The 15,172-nt window shown below is 43.2% G+C and overlaps 1 protein-coding gene across 2 annotated transcripts in view; it reads left to right on the forward strand.

Annotated features, from left to right (window-relative positions):
- The window catches only part of tpcn1 (two pore segment channel 1), a 99,460-nt gene that overhangs the window by 59,615 nt on the left and 24,673 nt on the right, over nt 1–15,172 (forward strand). For both annotated transcript variants that reach the window (XM_085961740.1, XM_085961741.1), the window contains exons 15-20: nt 1,738–1,794; nt 2,748–2,801; nt 5,029–5,101; nt 12,883–12,990; nt 13,687–13,758; nt 13,847–13,936. In XM_085961740.1, coding sequence (XP_085817866.1) covers nt 1,738–1,794; nt 2,748–2,801; nt 5,029–5,101; nt 12,883–12,990; nt 13,687–13,758; nt 13,847–13,936 — 454 coding nt within the window. The remainder of the gene's footprint in view (nt 1–1,737; nt 1,795–2,747; nt 2,802–5,028; nt 5,102–12,882; nt 12,991–13,686; nt 13,759–13,846; nt 13,937–15,172) is intronic.

Below are 15,172 nucleotides of genomic sequence, written 5' to 3' on the forward strand. Positions count from 1 at the left end.
GATCAAAATCTAATTGTTAGTGGCAAAAACATATTTGTTTTACCACTGTGCATTCTGGTAGCTGTACATTAACAAAAGAAATCTACGTACTACTAAACAATGTCTTTCACTAAACAATAATTTTATGAATGTTGAATCGGGCCTTGTAAACTCCCTGTCCACTATCTGAAGAAAGAAACTTCCAACTTTGGTCAGTGCATTAAAACAAAAGAAGAGCAGATTTTGTGTAATCCTTAAGTCATTAATCAGATTCTCAGCAACTATAAAGGTCAAATACCTCTGCCTACCCTTTAATTTTATCCTAATTTTGAGAAAACATAAGTAAAATTAAGGCACCTGAGGAGCTAAAATGTAATGTGCCTATTATTGAATTGGGATTGTGGAGGACTGTAAGAATGCAGGAAGAGCACAAATAATGACTGTTATCCTATGGAATTTTATATAAAGCTGTGGCATCATTTTAGTAAATATCTACTAGATATATTTGTAGACTTGAACTGATAAAATCTCCCAAGTAGCCAGTGCTCTGCTTTCATATAAGTGGCCGCAAAAAGAAAACAGATGTCTTCTACCCTTTCAACTGCAGTTGGATTCCATTATAAGTGCCAGATTTCAAATACTGACAATTTTTTTTTCCAAAGCAGCAGTAATCTACTTTTCTGGCATTGATTAAATTACATTAAATCTGCTTTATTAAGATATACATCATGACGTAAGAAAACTACTAAGCACTTGGTTTGAGTATAAAACAAGGCTTTAATCAACCATGAGTTTCTAGTTACATCACTAATTCCTGGTTACAAAAACATCCTGAACAAGCTGGGCCCACGCCCGAGTATTTATACTTTCCTTGGACGGCACCACCAGCTGGCCGCCCAGTGTTATCTCATGAGTCATTTCTACATGAATGGTAAGATTCATGACACATCATTTTAGAGGTAATCTACATAAATTTCTTAAAGTGATTAACTAATCCTTACTTACAAGGTGCTTGGCTTTGGTTGCACCCTCAATGCTAAAATAGCATTTGAAAGGGGGTTTTGTAGGAATTAGTAGATTTGATTTTGTGAGTAATTTGAGAAATGGATTTACTGTTTCATAATACACAATTACATTGAAGAATAAGACAGGTCTTTGCCTTGACCATGCTATTTGTTGAACTGTTGTTATTAGAGATCATTTGAACAGACCGTAATAATTTTAAGAGTAAGGAGGGAGATGTAAATCATAAAATTTCAGTTTATGGAGGTAATGTATTATTGCACTGTATACGTAGTGTATGTAACCAATAGTGTCTATTACTTGTTAAAATATACACACAATTTTGATTAGCTATTTGGTTATAAAATTAACCTTTAACATGTTAAAACATGGCAAAAAGTGGGTTGGCAATTTGCATATTATAATGAGGCCTGAAGCTTCTACTTTAATCTGCTTTGCAGGGATCGGACCCCTCCCCACGAGCTTGGACCCCCCCCCCAAACATCCTGGGCCTAGCACTTACCCTGACGTTGCAAGTATGCTGTGGAGTTAAAACGCCACAGCGTGCCAGGAAACCTGACCTTCCGGGTTTCCCGCCATCTCCCGGGTCCCCCCACACCATGCGGGTGGGACCCAGGAAAATCCAGCCCTAAGTTTGGTTGTAGCCTTGTAATTCTACATGTTACTTTTGAAACAAAGTACAAATATTGTAGCCATTGAACAAGTATTTGATATACATTTATCTTTCTATTTCAGATGTTGTAATTGCTGTAAATGGAATTTGGATACTGGCTGACACGCTCATGATCAAAGGTAGCAAAACTATTTTACAAACCCATTTTTGTAATACAGGTGAATTGTTTTAATCAGAACTGTTTAGTTTAATGTATATGCTGTGTATAAATAGATTATATTTAAAGATATGCCACACATGTCAATGGGAAATAATGAAATAATATGAAATTGATCAGAATATCCAAACAAGGCTATTTCATAAATTTGACATTATAATTTTTGTGTGCCTATTTTCTCTGCCTCTTTTCTCCCTTGCCCTCCTTTTCTGAAGCCATTTCCTCCTTGCTGAGGCAAGGTTCCACAGTTGTCAGGTGTCATCTGGTACCTTGCCTAAGTGGCCATTCCTCATGTGCGTGCCTTGAAAGTGAATGTTGCAAGCTAATTTGACCACAGGGGTATCGCAGCCTAGCCTGCTCCAAACCTCTCCTAGAATCCACACCCCTGTACTATCAGCGAGTGCCACTGGGCAGCGATTAGGAATGGGAATCCTGGATGGCTTTTGCCTCCCTAATCCAGTTGCCTAGGCCAACTATAACACTTCACCACTGCTAAGCTGAGACCATCTATTTCAGCACAGACTGGGGAGTCAAATCAGGGCCTTTTCTGGTCTGTTAGGTTCACTGGATAAACTCAGCCACGAGAAGAGCAAATTGAATTTTATATCTAACTTTTGTTATTAGAGATATTGGGGTCGATTTTTAACTTGCCAGCTGGACAAAAAACTGGCACGCAGATGTCAGTGGAAATGCAAATTGGGTGTTTTTTGTAATGGGCAGCTGATGGGCTACACTGGTTTTACACCCAGGAAGTAAATTGAAAATCTCGCCCAACTCTTTTTAAAAATATAAATTTCTTGCATGATACAAATGTACATTTATCACCTTTGGATGTGACTCTGGGTTTGAAATTATACTTCTTACAGTATTTTTGTTTTCTTTTCTTTTGGGGTGATTACATTATCCCTGCTATAGATGGCGCCTTTTTCCTTAGGATTGTGCCCTGGAGTTACATTGTATTTCTCACAAGTAAGTGTCTTTTTTTTTATTGTCGAATTATCTTCCATCTCCTGATAGCTTTTTGTTGTGCTTTTAAAATTTCTTCTATAGTATATGACTTTATTATTGTGTTAGTCTCAGAAATGTTGTGAGGTATTGTTTATTAGACCTAAAGGATTGGTAACTGATGAAGAATTTTTTTTAATTTATAAAGGAGATTATTTATTATGAAATTTGGGTGCAGGGAGAGAAGGGAGCTGATGACACTTCACATCAGATTCTGGGAGAAGCCCCTTCCACTCCATCTATGTGGAGAAAGAACAGAGTGTAGGAATGTTTCCTCACAAGAGAAGATTAAGAAAAACTTTACTGAATGTAAAATTACTCTTTTTTTGCTCCATTAGAAATACAATTCCTATTTTAATGCCTTCGCCATCACACCATTCTCCAAATACAAGATGGGCAGGCAGGCAACCTGCTTTTGAAGTATTTTCTCAGGAATTATTTCTTTTACTTTTCCCTACCATTACAGAACAGCTGCGATTAGTAGATGGAGGCTGCATTTTATGTGCACTATTAGCAGTGATTGATGCTACCTTTGTCCTGTTAGTCTTTTGGACTCAACCTCAAGTTTTATTTCAGGTTCTTCAGATCTATTTTTTTTGTGGTAACATTTATAAATCAATACACCATTTCTCATTTTTTGACGTATGCAGTAGTTTTTTTACGTGTGTCCCACTCAGTGATAATGGTTAGGGGGGCGGAGGTGATTTACTGTCCAGTATCTGTGAGTGATATATGTGCAGCCAGCCTTTCCACACAAAACTCTGCCCACGTATCTGTTCTGTGGAAATGTGGGAGAAAGAGGTATTTCACCATAAAGACATTTCTCTTGTCCCTACTCCCACGTGATGTTTTAACCTTCCTTGAAGTTTGCCCCATGTCCTGATTGAAAATAATTTCCCTCAGGATCTAATGATATATCATTATGATTGATCAGAATGGCTGTGGATCTTGGACACATACAGTAATGGAGCCTTAAGTTTTGTGCTGATTTATGTGAAAATGGCACTTTTTTTAATACACTATGGCCTAGAAATTGAGTTGACGCCGCGCCAGGGCTTTAGCGCCAGAAATTTAGCGCCGGCGCTAATTCCCTTGCGCGCGCCAAAAATTCAGTAGCGCCGCGCCCAGACGGCTGCCGGCGCTACTGGCGGGCGTGAGCGCCTCCCAATGGGCGCTGACTGCCGCATTGCGGCGCTAATCCGGCGCTGCGGGACCCGATGCGGTGCGGCAGGCTGGGGAAGTGCAGGCCTCCTCCTTCAGTTAAGGAGGAGCTGCCTGCACCCGCCCGCTGTCCGTTCAAATATTGAAAAAAATTAGCCCGGCACCTTGGACAAGTGCCGGGCTTGCAGGCCAGACGCATCTGTTCCGCGGGGGGGGGGGGTGGAGGAGTCCGGGGAGGGAGGTGCGGGCAGGCGGCCGGCGGGAAAGCGGCCGGCCGACGCGCGACCTTAATGCGCCAGCGCTAACTCGGGGAAGACTCGGTTGCCAGAGTCTTAGTTGCGGCTGCCACGGGCGAGGCGGCCGCAACTGAATTTCGGCGCTGGGGCCCGTCGGCATGGCAACCGGGACGCTGCGCACACCGATGACGTCATCGGTGCCGGCGCAGCGCTACCGGCTTAACGCCGACGGAAGGGCCCCACTCAATTTCCCAACTGGCCATAACTCCGGCGCTAGGCCCTCTAGCGCCTCAAATGCGGCGCTAAGGCTACTCAATTTCTAGGCCTATATTCTTAGAACTGTTCAGGCCTCTGTAGCAGAGTTAAGCATTAATGTTGTGCTTCCATAATATACTAGGAAACTCACCATACTTGTATCTGTGGAAATGATTATTAGTAAATTGAGGTTTTGACCACTTGTGGAGGTTGCAAAGCAGCAACAAATTCTCCATAGCAATAAGACGGATCCCTTTTAATCTTCATTAGAACAATTGGAGATTGAAAAAGCATTATCTGAATTTGTTAAACAAATCTGCTAAAAGATGGTAATGTAATTTGATATCTTGAGTACAAATGCACACAATGTTAGCAGTGGTAATTTCTGTTAGAACGGTGCCAAAAAGAAAAACTTACAAGTGGCTTATGTAAAGCTCACTTTGATTTAATAATCTCTTTCATATACTTCAAATTATTCATACTAAATCTTGCAATGAATATTTGCTCATACAGCAATGGTAATTTTGTGTTTTGTGTAGTTTATGGGGTGGAAATGTTGCTGAAAATCACTGGGCTGGGACCATCTGAATACTTCACATCTGGCTGGAATCTGTGAGTATGGAGCAAATAAATAATGACGTACTGTACAAAACAAATAATTTGTAATCTTGTTTTTCATGGCAAGAAATTACTGACCTGTTTCTTAAGGACTGCTGAAAAAAAATGGTGTAAACAGGATTAACTTGTATAAGTGTGATTTTTTTAATAAAAGTTTTGTGTACAATATGCATTCAAACAGTTGGTAAAATACATACTCTATTCAAAGCAGCGTGATGATGGATCTGCTGCAATTATGCAATTGGACCGCTCTTAGGATTATTAGGCTGCCGTGCCTCTTGGGGCAATGTGGTGAATTGGAGTGAATGTAGTTACAGGGGATGAATCTCTTCATTTCACTCGTTGTATCATACTTAGCTCATGCCTGAAGCTATTACCATCGCCCTCACCCCTATTTAATTAGAAGTCCAAACTTTTCAAAATGTGCAGCTAGAAACTCTATGAACACTTGAATTGCTACTAGCTGCTCCTATTTTCAGTTCCTCCAACCATTTCAGGAATTTAGTAACAAGAGTTTCGAGGGGTAGTCTTTCTTAACAACACCACAAAATTCAAGAATGACAAAAGGCCATTCAGCCCATCAAAACTGTATACGTCCAACCATCCAGTCCAGTATCCAAGTGCATTTTGAATGTTCGAATGTGTTTGACTATTATTTTTCCTGCAGATTATTCCAAATATTTATCACATTTAAGTAAAGAAACTTTTTAAATATCTGTTTTAAATTAACTTTTCATTCATTTAAATTTATGTCCTACTGGCCTGACTTAATTTGAAGTAATAATTAATACTTTATACATCTCAATTGCCACTTTGAATCCTACCAAGGCCAAATGTATATGTGGCGGCGGTGGTGGGAGGGACCTACTTTGAGTGTTGGTAACTTTGGCATTGACACACAGCCTAATACCAAATGGCACGCTGTATTGAGAGCTCACTTTGAGGGTTTTAATGCCATGTCACTGATATATGTTTAACTCAGTAGTTAATGCTTACTGCTAGTAAAACAAGAACACCAATTGAGCCAATTGTTAGGGTTCTGGGTCCAGTATTTTGGTGCTATTTTTGGCAATTATAAAATCCATTTTACAGCATGTCTCTAAATATGATGTGAAAGCAGACTTTATGTATATTTCTTTAGTTATTTTAAAGTTTGTCGGGTGGCACACTGGTGGGGAGCAGGTTTATTTATGCCCCTTGTTCTACCCCACTCTTCTGAACTTCTAATCTAAGTGGGAATGTACCTGGCATCTTGGGCATATATTGCCAGGTTGCTGTATGTGTTTCCGACTAACTGATTCAAGCATGGTATTAACCTGGGAGAAAAGTTGATTGGCTGTACTGTCAACTGGGAAGGGGAAAATTTAGGGACATGATCATTGTATTTAATTGTTAATACCCCAAGCCTCAATTGTACTGCGTGTTGCTACACAACCTCCAGCCAAGATGTTTTGGAATGCAGATATTTTCATGGCCGTCAGCATTGTTACAAGTGTGATAAAGAGTCTACTTCTGTTTTGTCGCTATCTGATCTGCAACACCTTGGGCTGGATTTTATCATGGGGCGGGCTGGGGTCGTGTCATCCACTTTATGTGTTATCCACCCGATTCCAAATCGATGTGGGAGAATGATGCGATTTTCACATAATTGGGCAATTGAATTCCAGCGTGTGGGAACCCATGGCCCAATTAGTTTTTTCAGTCTGAAACTCGCCTCCGATGATGTCATCATTGCTGTGCATTTAAGGTCTGCAAGAAGCCTTGCTTCTTCTGCAGACTACCAACCTTTTTGGCCTTTGCAGTGAGAGGGACCTGGAGGCAGAATGAGCAGCGGGAGACCTAAGTCTGCTCCCAGATTTGATGACGTCGCCCTGCAAGCTTTGGTCGAGGGAGCAAGAGCCAATAAAGAGGTGCTCTTCCCTTCTTCAGGGAGGAAGAAGCCTCCCCAGCAGACAAAAGCTGTGTGGATCCAGGTGGCCCAGGAGGTCAACTTGTTGTCGATGATCTGCAGAACCTGGCTGCAGTGCAGGAAGAGGTTTCATGACCTTCTGCGCACTGGAAAAGTGAGTATGACTTTCCCATCACCCTCAATCTGATCCCCATTGTCTCTCCTCACCAGCACTCAGCTTTAGCAACCTCTTCCACCACAATCCACTTGACACTGACATCCCTGCACCCTTACCCATTCCCTCTCTCACTATGGTTACATTCACCTAACTATTCGACTATGCAGCCCTCACACTCCCTATCACTGTGATGCTATGAAAACAACTGACAACACACAGGGAGGGCCCTTGGTCTTGCCAACTCACTCCATCTTTGTCTCCTTCTAACCATCAATGATATGGATTCTCTACACTCACTCCTTCATTCTCACTCAAACTCCACTTGTCTCCCTCATTGCAGGAAAAGAGAGCTCACAATAAGAGGGAAAGAGCGAGGACAGGAGGAGGGCCACCCTCAGTAGCCCACCTCACCCCTTGGGAGGAGGCGGCCCTGGAGATCGTGGGACTCGAGGACGATGCGCAAGTGGGGGACGGACAGACGGGTGCATCAGAGAAAGCTGGTGACAGAATAGTTTTCCATCTCTCTCATTGACATTGCATGAGTCACTGATAATGATTCTGAAGCTCTAACAGATGGACTTATGATCATCTGCAATATGCAATGTGCATGTAACCTTGGCCTCACATCTCTGACTCTTTCCTTTACTCCCCCACAGGACCATCGCAAACACCCGTCGCCACTACCCAGGAGGAACAGCCTGAGCCTCCAGATTCCTCAGAGGAAGCTGCAACATCTGAGGGCGCAGTGTCAGCAGAATTCAGCCAACCCAGCACCAGCGCAGACACTCACCTCGGTGGGACCATCGTGAGATAGAGTAGTGTTATCACCTGATGTATCACAGCTCACAAGTGAGCATCAGCAGATTGTGGAGACAGGGACAGCAGTGGAGAGTCCTAGTCGGAGGGCGCAGGACACTCCCAGCTCGGCTCAGCTGCATGTCGACCCTCTGCCTCTGGGTCCATCCAGAAGAACCGCTGCTGGAACTCCAGGAACAGGTGCAGGAGCCTCTGGCAGGTTTTGTCTCCAGGGTTGCTGCGAGTGTGGAGCGAATGGAGGAGTCCGTCGCGAACATGAGCAGAGCATTTGTGGAGTCATTGGCGCATGAACGCAGCACCACGGAAAGGATGGCAACCTCCGTGGAAAGGGTGGCTACAGTAGACGAGAGGATGGCTATGGCCATGGAGGAGCTAAGTCGCCAGAGTGTAGAAAACATGGTGAGTGTTCAGAATAGACTGACATCTCTGGAGGAGCGATGGTCAGCTATTGAACAGGGAAACCAGACCTTCATGGAAGTCCTTCTGAGTAGGACTGCCAGTGCAGATACGGGTCCCCATGGCCCCCCTGATGTGCAGCAAGGTGCTCTCAAGCCACTTGCAAGTGCTGAGGTGGACCTGACCCATGAGAGGGATGTTGGTGGCAGAGAACAAGGAAGTGGGGGCACCTCTCCAAGCGCTCACACTTCCATGCCACTGCCAATTCCTCGGTCAGAGCCCCACTAGAGTCCCCACCCAACTGAGATCAGCGTCTCAACCCCTGCACAGCCGCAGGAGCAGCAGACTGTTGCCGAGCCCTCACAGGTTCGCAACCCCAGAGGACACCCGCCAAAGGTGTCGAGACAGGAGCAGCAAGAAAGTGAGCAAGGGGCCTCCACATCTGCTGAAGCCACAGGGGTAGCACCACGTAGGAGCACGCGTAAGAGAAAGATACTGCACAAATAGTCACAAGGGTAGTCACTTGGGTGAAATGTGTTTATTTTTTAAATGCCATCAGTTGGTTATTGTAAATAAAAATTCTGATGGCAACTGTTGCAGTTGTGGCGTGTGTCATTTCGCAAATTGGACTTCCACATTGAGGGCTTAGGATTACTTGCAATTGTCAGTATGGTGGTCAGAGTGCTAGGAATCCGCTGGTTCTTGGCCATTGTCGATGCTCTGGTAAGAAGCTGTGAGGCAAAAGTGTTTGATTGGCTAGGCTAAGCAAATCTGGCCAAGATGAGTGCGTTCCTTGCATCCCGGGCAGCAATGTTCTCGTGTACTGCTGCCGCTGGTTGTTGGGCCTCTGCAAGATGTTCGTTTTCACTCTCCTCCTCCTCCTCATCTGAGGAGGATATGTGAGGAGCCATTTGATCCTCAGGAATCTGCAAGCCACGACGCTGTGCCATGTTGTGAAGTGCACAGCAAACCACGATGATTCTAGAGACCCTGGCTGCTGAGTACTGTAGGGCTCCACCTGATCTATCCAGGCATCTGAAGCGCATCTTCAGCATGCCGATGGTTTGCTCGATTATGGATCTGGTGGAAATGTGGCTGTATTTGTAGCTCTCCTCAGCTTAGTTGGATGGGCTCCTCAACGGCGTCATTAGCCACGTCTTCAGGGGATAGCCCTTGCCTCCAAGTAGCCATCCGTTAAGTTGGTCTGGCAGACTGAAGAGTGGTGGCACACTAGACTGCTGCAGTATGAAGGAGTCATGGCAACTGCTAGGGTACTTGGCACAAATATGCAAAATTTCCTTCTTGTGGTCACACACCAGCTGCACGTTGAGGGAGTGGAAGCCCTTGCGGTTGACAAAAATACCTGGATTATGAAGGAGTGCCTTAAGGACCACATGTGTGCAGTCAACGACGCCCTGCACCCTTGGAAAGCCTGCCAGATTAGCTAATCCAACCGCACGCGCCGTGACACTTGCTTGATCCTTGGAGAAATGGATGTGATTGTGCGCGATGACAAAGAGGGAATCGGTTACCTGCGTGATGCAAGTGTGTGCGGCCACCTGGGAGATGCCGCTGATGTCTGCTGCTGATCCCTGGAATGAGTGAAGCAAAAAAGTTGAATGCGGTGGTGACTTTGATGGCCACTGGTAAGGGGTGTCCACCTGCTCCTCTGGACTCCAGATCTTGCTGCATCATTGCGCAGATGTCACCCACTACCTCTTGCGAAAGTCGGAGCCACCTTTGGATCTGCTGCTCACTTATGTTGAGGTAGCTGATCCTCTGTCTGTAGATTCTGTTTGGGGGCTATCTCCTGCGCCGACAGGCTTCCATGGGCTGGCGCCTTCTGGCCTGTGCAGCTTCAGGTGGGTGAGCAGCAGCTTGGTGCTCCTGTTGTTGCCGCTGCTGTTGGTGCTGCTGTTGTTCATGGTTCTGTTGCTGCCGCGGTTGGTCTTCATCTGAATCTGATGTCCAGGAGGAAAGGAAATAAATGGTTCCCATGCTTCTGGTAGATGCCTCAGTTGAGGAAGCGCTCAGTCAAGGTGGCGAGAGGGGTTTCCCAGGAGGTCACACTGGAGATGGGTGTCAGGCTCCAAACTTCGCAGCTGTGGTTATGCCTGCTAAAAGTTCCCCCAGACCTGAGACAACAAAGTCCTGCCACCTGCAAATGATGACTGGTCAAATCTCCTATTTAATGGTGGAGCTGCAGCTGATAGTCAGCAATCCAATTGTGCTCCCGCCAGGTTTCACCATCGTGTTTCAGAGGAGACGTGAATCATGTGGGAAACGTGTTAAGATCGGAAAGGCCTCTCAAAATGGGATTATAGAGGGAATTTAGTGGTTGTTAAGGGCCTTGAGGGCCTATCCCGCCTCTTGGAGGCGGGATGGAGATGGGATCAGAAACCACGCATTTGGGAAAATTGCTTGGAGGCGGGATGGAGGCGGAGTCGGGCCCGCCCGCCACTTTTTGCAATTTTAACACCCCACACGCCTCCATTCCCGCCTCCTCGGGGCCTGGCAAAATCCAGCCCCTTGTCTCCCTCTGGCACTTCACGCAGCCTGTCAAGGACTGACAAAATGTTTCTGACCAAATTAAGCATGTTTGGATTAAGGCAATCCTTGGGACTCGTGACTTTCAAGTGCCACTGCTGCTTAGGTTACTCCACATTCTATCAATGATAAATGGTTTTGTTGGCTCAGCAGTTGATAATTTCCTTATTTCTGTTGGGTAACATTGAAAACTTCAGTGATGTTTGTGCTTTAATCTCCATTGATTTTGTTACATTGTTTATTAGCTTTCACTGGTTTTTCCATGTAAAATTAATTATTTAGTTCTACCGCTCTACCATCTCACTCGGCCCCTCCACTGCTTCTGTGTAGTCAGATTGCTTGTTCGACATCCAATCCTGAATGATCTGCAATTTCCTCCAGTTAAACATTGGGAAGACTGAAGCCATCAGCCGGAATTTTCCTTACCTTGGCAGGTCCGGTGCTGCCAGTGTCCGTGGTGGGTCCCAACCCCGCTGCTGGCTCCATCCCGCTGTACAGAATGAACTTGCCTTAATGGGGCCTATTAAGCCTGCCCAGCGCATTACCCGGCCCAATTAGATGGAGCGGATCTGGTGACATCACTCATGACGCGTTTTAAGCCAGGATCCTTAAAGGGACCCTGGCAACATTAAATTTGAAGTTCAATCTACCATAGTGGGTGTTGAATCTTTACTGTACAATCATATAATAAAAGTTATATATGAGTGACAAAGAAATATTTAAATAATATTATCATTAAGTAATATGACTCCATCTACAAATACGATCAAGAACATAATTTAAAAAGTACATTGGAAAGTTATTGGTGCTTTAGTCACAAATCTATAGACTTTTGTATCAGTAGCTGGTACAAATAAAAGACGTGTGTCATAAAATTAAGCAGATTTTAAATGTACTTGTAAAGGGGTGGTTTTACAATTTTATGCTAATTCAGCGGAAGAGTTGCAGAATCCCTGACAAACAGTGTAAGTGGTGCTTACGCTGTGTTTTGGGGATTTCTGCAGCTCTTCCGTTGTAGTTAACAAAGGACAAGTGAGAGAACCTCTGCAGAAATTCACCCTAAAGTCTCAGATTGAAAAATTAAATTAGTCATATTAAGGGACTGAAAGCAAATTGAACCAGTGGAATGAGTGATGAGAATGAAATTGTTACGGTCGATGACTTGATTTAATGTGTAACTGGATAATCACAGTATACTGTGAGAAAAACCTGACCAGAAACAACACAAAAATTTATTGAAATGGTATATGTAATTTTTATAGTGCAGATCTGTTTAGTTGGAAGCCAACAACTGAGAAATGCCAGTGAAAATTAACATTTACCAGTGGCTTTTCAAGGAGTACAGAATATTCTTCAATCTGTTAGCTCATGTAATCAACGTGGTTTTATTTTGGTTTAGTTTTCCATACTGTCAAATAATCAGTTGGAGCAATGGCCACGGAACTCACGCTTCAGGTTGACAGACGTGGTTCCTGAGCTGTGAATCCCATGGTCATGCAGGAAAATTTAAAAAGTAGGAGGAAAAAGGCTCTTAAGTTCCTGTAAAGTACCTCATGATGATTTCAATTGGGTCCCCCGCCGCTGCCGGTCGGGTCGGCTCCACGCTGACAGATGCGCCTGTGGGAAAGGTGCGTGGGAGCGAGTTGATAGCAGGTTCGCAACCCGCTGTCAAATTTTTTTTTTTCCCACCCGACCTGCCACCAATCATGGCCACTACCGCCCCGGAAAATTCAGCCCATCATCTTCGGCCCCCACCACAATCTCAATACCCTTGCCACCAATTCCATCCCCTTTCCTGGCCATTGTCTCAGGTTGAAACAGCTTTTGTAATATTTAACGCAATGTAAGGTTTTGTGTATTTGTGTGTGCATGTTTTATATATAAAATATAGCCTGCTGTTCTGTGGTACTATTTACACTGCAAATAAAATGAGATACTTTCATATTTTAGGTTTGATTTCCTGGTCACCATATTTGCATTTGTTGGAATAGTGGTCTTAGCTTTTGATATGGAACCATTCTACTTCATTGTCATCTTGAGACCACTTCAGCTGCTAAGGTTAGGAACCTATTCTTTGTTCAGTATTTATCTTTTTCAGATTGGCAATTCTACTTTCCTAATTTACAAAGTGCAGTTTTTTTTAACATACCTTGATTGTGAGAAAATGTGTTCGGCTTTTGTTTGAGATTTATGCATTTAGTACTTTTTTACTATGACCTTGTTTTTGGATTCTTATTGCCTGAGCAAATAGACACAAATTTACAATTGAAACTGGGAACAATATTTACACAACCAAACAAAATACACCAAAAAGTTGTAATTTCATTCATATATATAATAGAAGAGTTAAACTGGCTGATATTTTTTTAAGTTGTTTTATTCAAAAATTTAAATTTTCTATGAATTAAGTAATGTAGAAGTTCTGTATTCCCTCCTTTGAATTACTGGGGGTAGATTTTCAACTTGCCGCCTGGACATAAAACTGGCTTTATGGATCAGCCACCTGTTATAGAAACCACCCTATATTCATTTTCACAATGGAAATGAAAATCGAGCAGCTTCTATAGTGAGCGGCTGATCCACAAAGCCAATTTTTCACCCGGGTGGCAAGTTAATAATCTACCCCTTAGGATTGAAAATTGTGATGTAAAATTATACCACCTGGAGTAATACAAGAATGGCCGTTTTATTCTGAGGTACTGCTTTGACATGTTAGGAGTCTAAATTGCTAAATAATCTTAATCCAATTGCCAGGTTGTTTAAGATTAAGCGGAGATACAGAGATGTTCTGGACACAATGTTTGAATTACTTCCCAGAATGGCCAGGTATAGTCGATAACTTTATATAATTCTTAATTTTTTAAAACAATTCTTTTTCTATAAAGTGTAAAATATTTTTTTCCCCACTTTCCAGTTTAGGGTTAACACTCATGATATTCTACTACTCGTTTGCAATTGTGGGAATGGAGTTCTTTGGTGATGTTCTCTATCCGAATTGTTGCAAGTAAGTGTATCCATGGGATTAAGAAATATTTAACTGTAACCAATATAGATTTTCTCTAACACAAAAATTTGACCACAGAGTATCTCAACTCTTCAACCCCTCTTCCTCTACACAGAAATGTATATTCCATGAAAGTGAATAAGACTTAGAAAAATGTGCTTTTTTTTATGCAAATTGGTTCCTACCTGTGCAGTTTCATTGGAACATTAAGTAACAGATTTGGATAATTGGCCGCACTTTAATTTTTTCTAATTCAACACATACTGAATTTGTAAATTGCATACAATCAGCACATTCCATTAATCTGTTAGGGCCTGTCTGTCAGGTCTGTTCCATGTCTCTGCTCTGTTTCCTATACTGCCCAGCTATCTGATGTTGGTGCTACAATTATTCCCTTTTGTTGTTGAGACTATTTTAGGAGGTGAACTATCTCAGCTTTCATAGCAAAAGTGAAAGGATTCTTGCCACTAAAGATAATGGGCCGTATTTTCCGATCGGAGACTTCCCGTGTGCGGAAGCCTCTGATCTGGAAAAAATCTATGCACTTACCTGAGGGCTCCCGAGGTGCGTATAGTTCCAAGTGTGCAGGGCCTACGTACCCCAGAGGCGCATGCAGTTTGCAAGCGTCCCTGGGATCACGTGGGCCATGGGGAGCCAATCAAAGAAGGGAATCTCCCTTCATACGCTTGACAGATAGACCTGTCAAATATATGAATGGAGACCCCAAAAACACTTCAAAACATTAAATAATTTTTTTTTTTTTAATCACATTTGTAAAATGAGTTGAAATTACAATAAATTAAATATTTTAAACAAAAATTTAATTTTTGGAAAAGAATAATTAAAGTTTTTTACAGGGCTAAAAATAAACTTATCTTTTTAAAGTATTTTTAAATGATAAATGACTGAATTTTTTCTTTCTTTTTTTCAACTCTTATCCTGGTACCTGCTTTTACCAGGTGTAAGAATTCTAAAGGTTTTCTGCAGGTGGAGGAGCTCCAGAAAGCAGAACTATCCGCCCACAGAGGCCCTTCTCTAGGGCAGACGTCCGATCTGTCAAGAGCATTCTTGACAGATCGGAAATGCCGGTTTTCAGCGCATGTGCTTGGCATGCCTGAAACCGACAGTTCCGATGTCCCTACGAGTGGGTACACAGCGCGTACCCACCTGTAGGGATCGGAATATCCGGGCCAATAGTACCGTTACATTCCTGCTATGTGATAGTGGTATTGCACA

Source organism: Somniosus microcephalus, chromosome 19, assembly GCF_052327205.1.
Source record: "Somniosus microcephalus isolate GS21.2 chromosome 19, FLI_Smic_1.0, whole genome shotgun sequence".
Classification (NCBI taxonomy): Eukaryota; Metazoa; Chordata; class Chondrichthyes; order Squaliformes; family Somniosidae; genus Somniosus; species Somniosus microcephalus.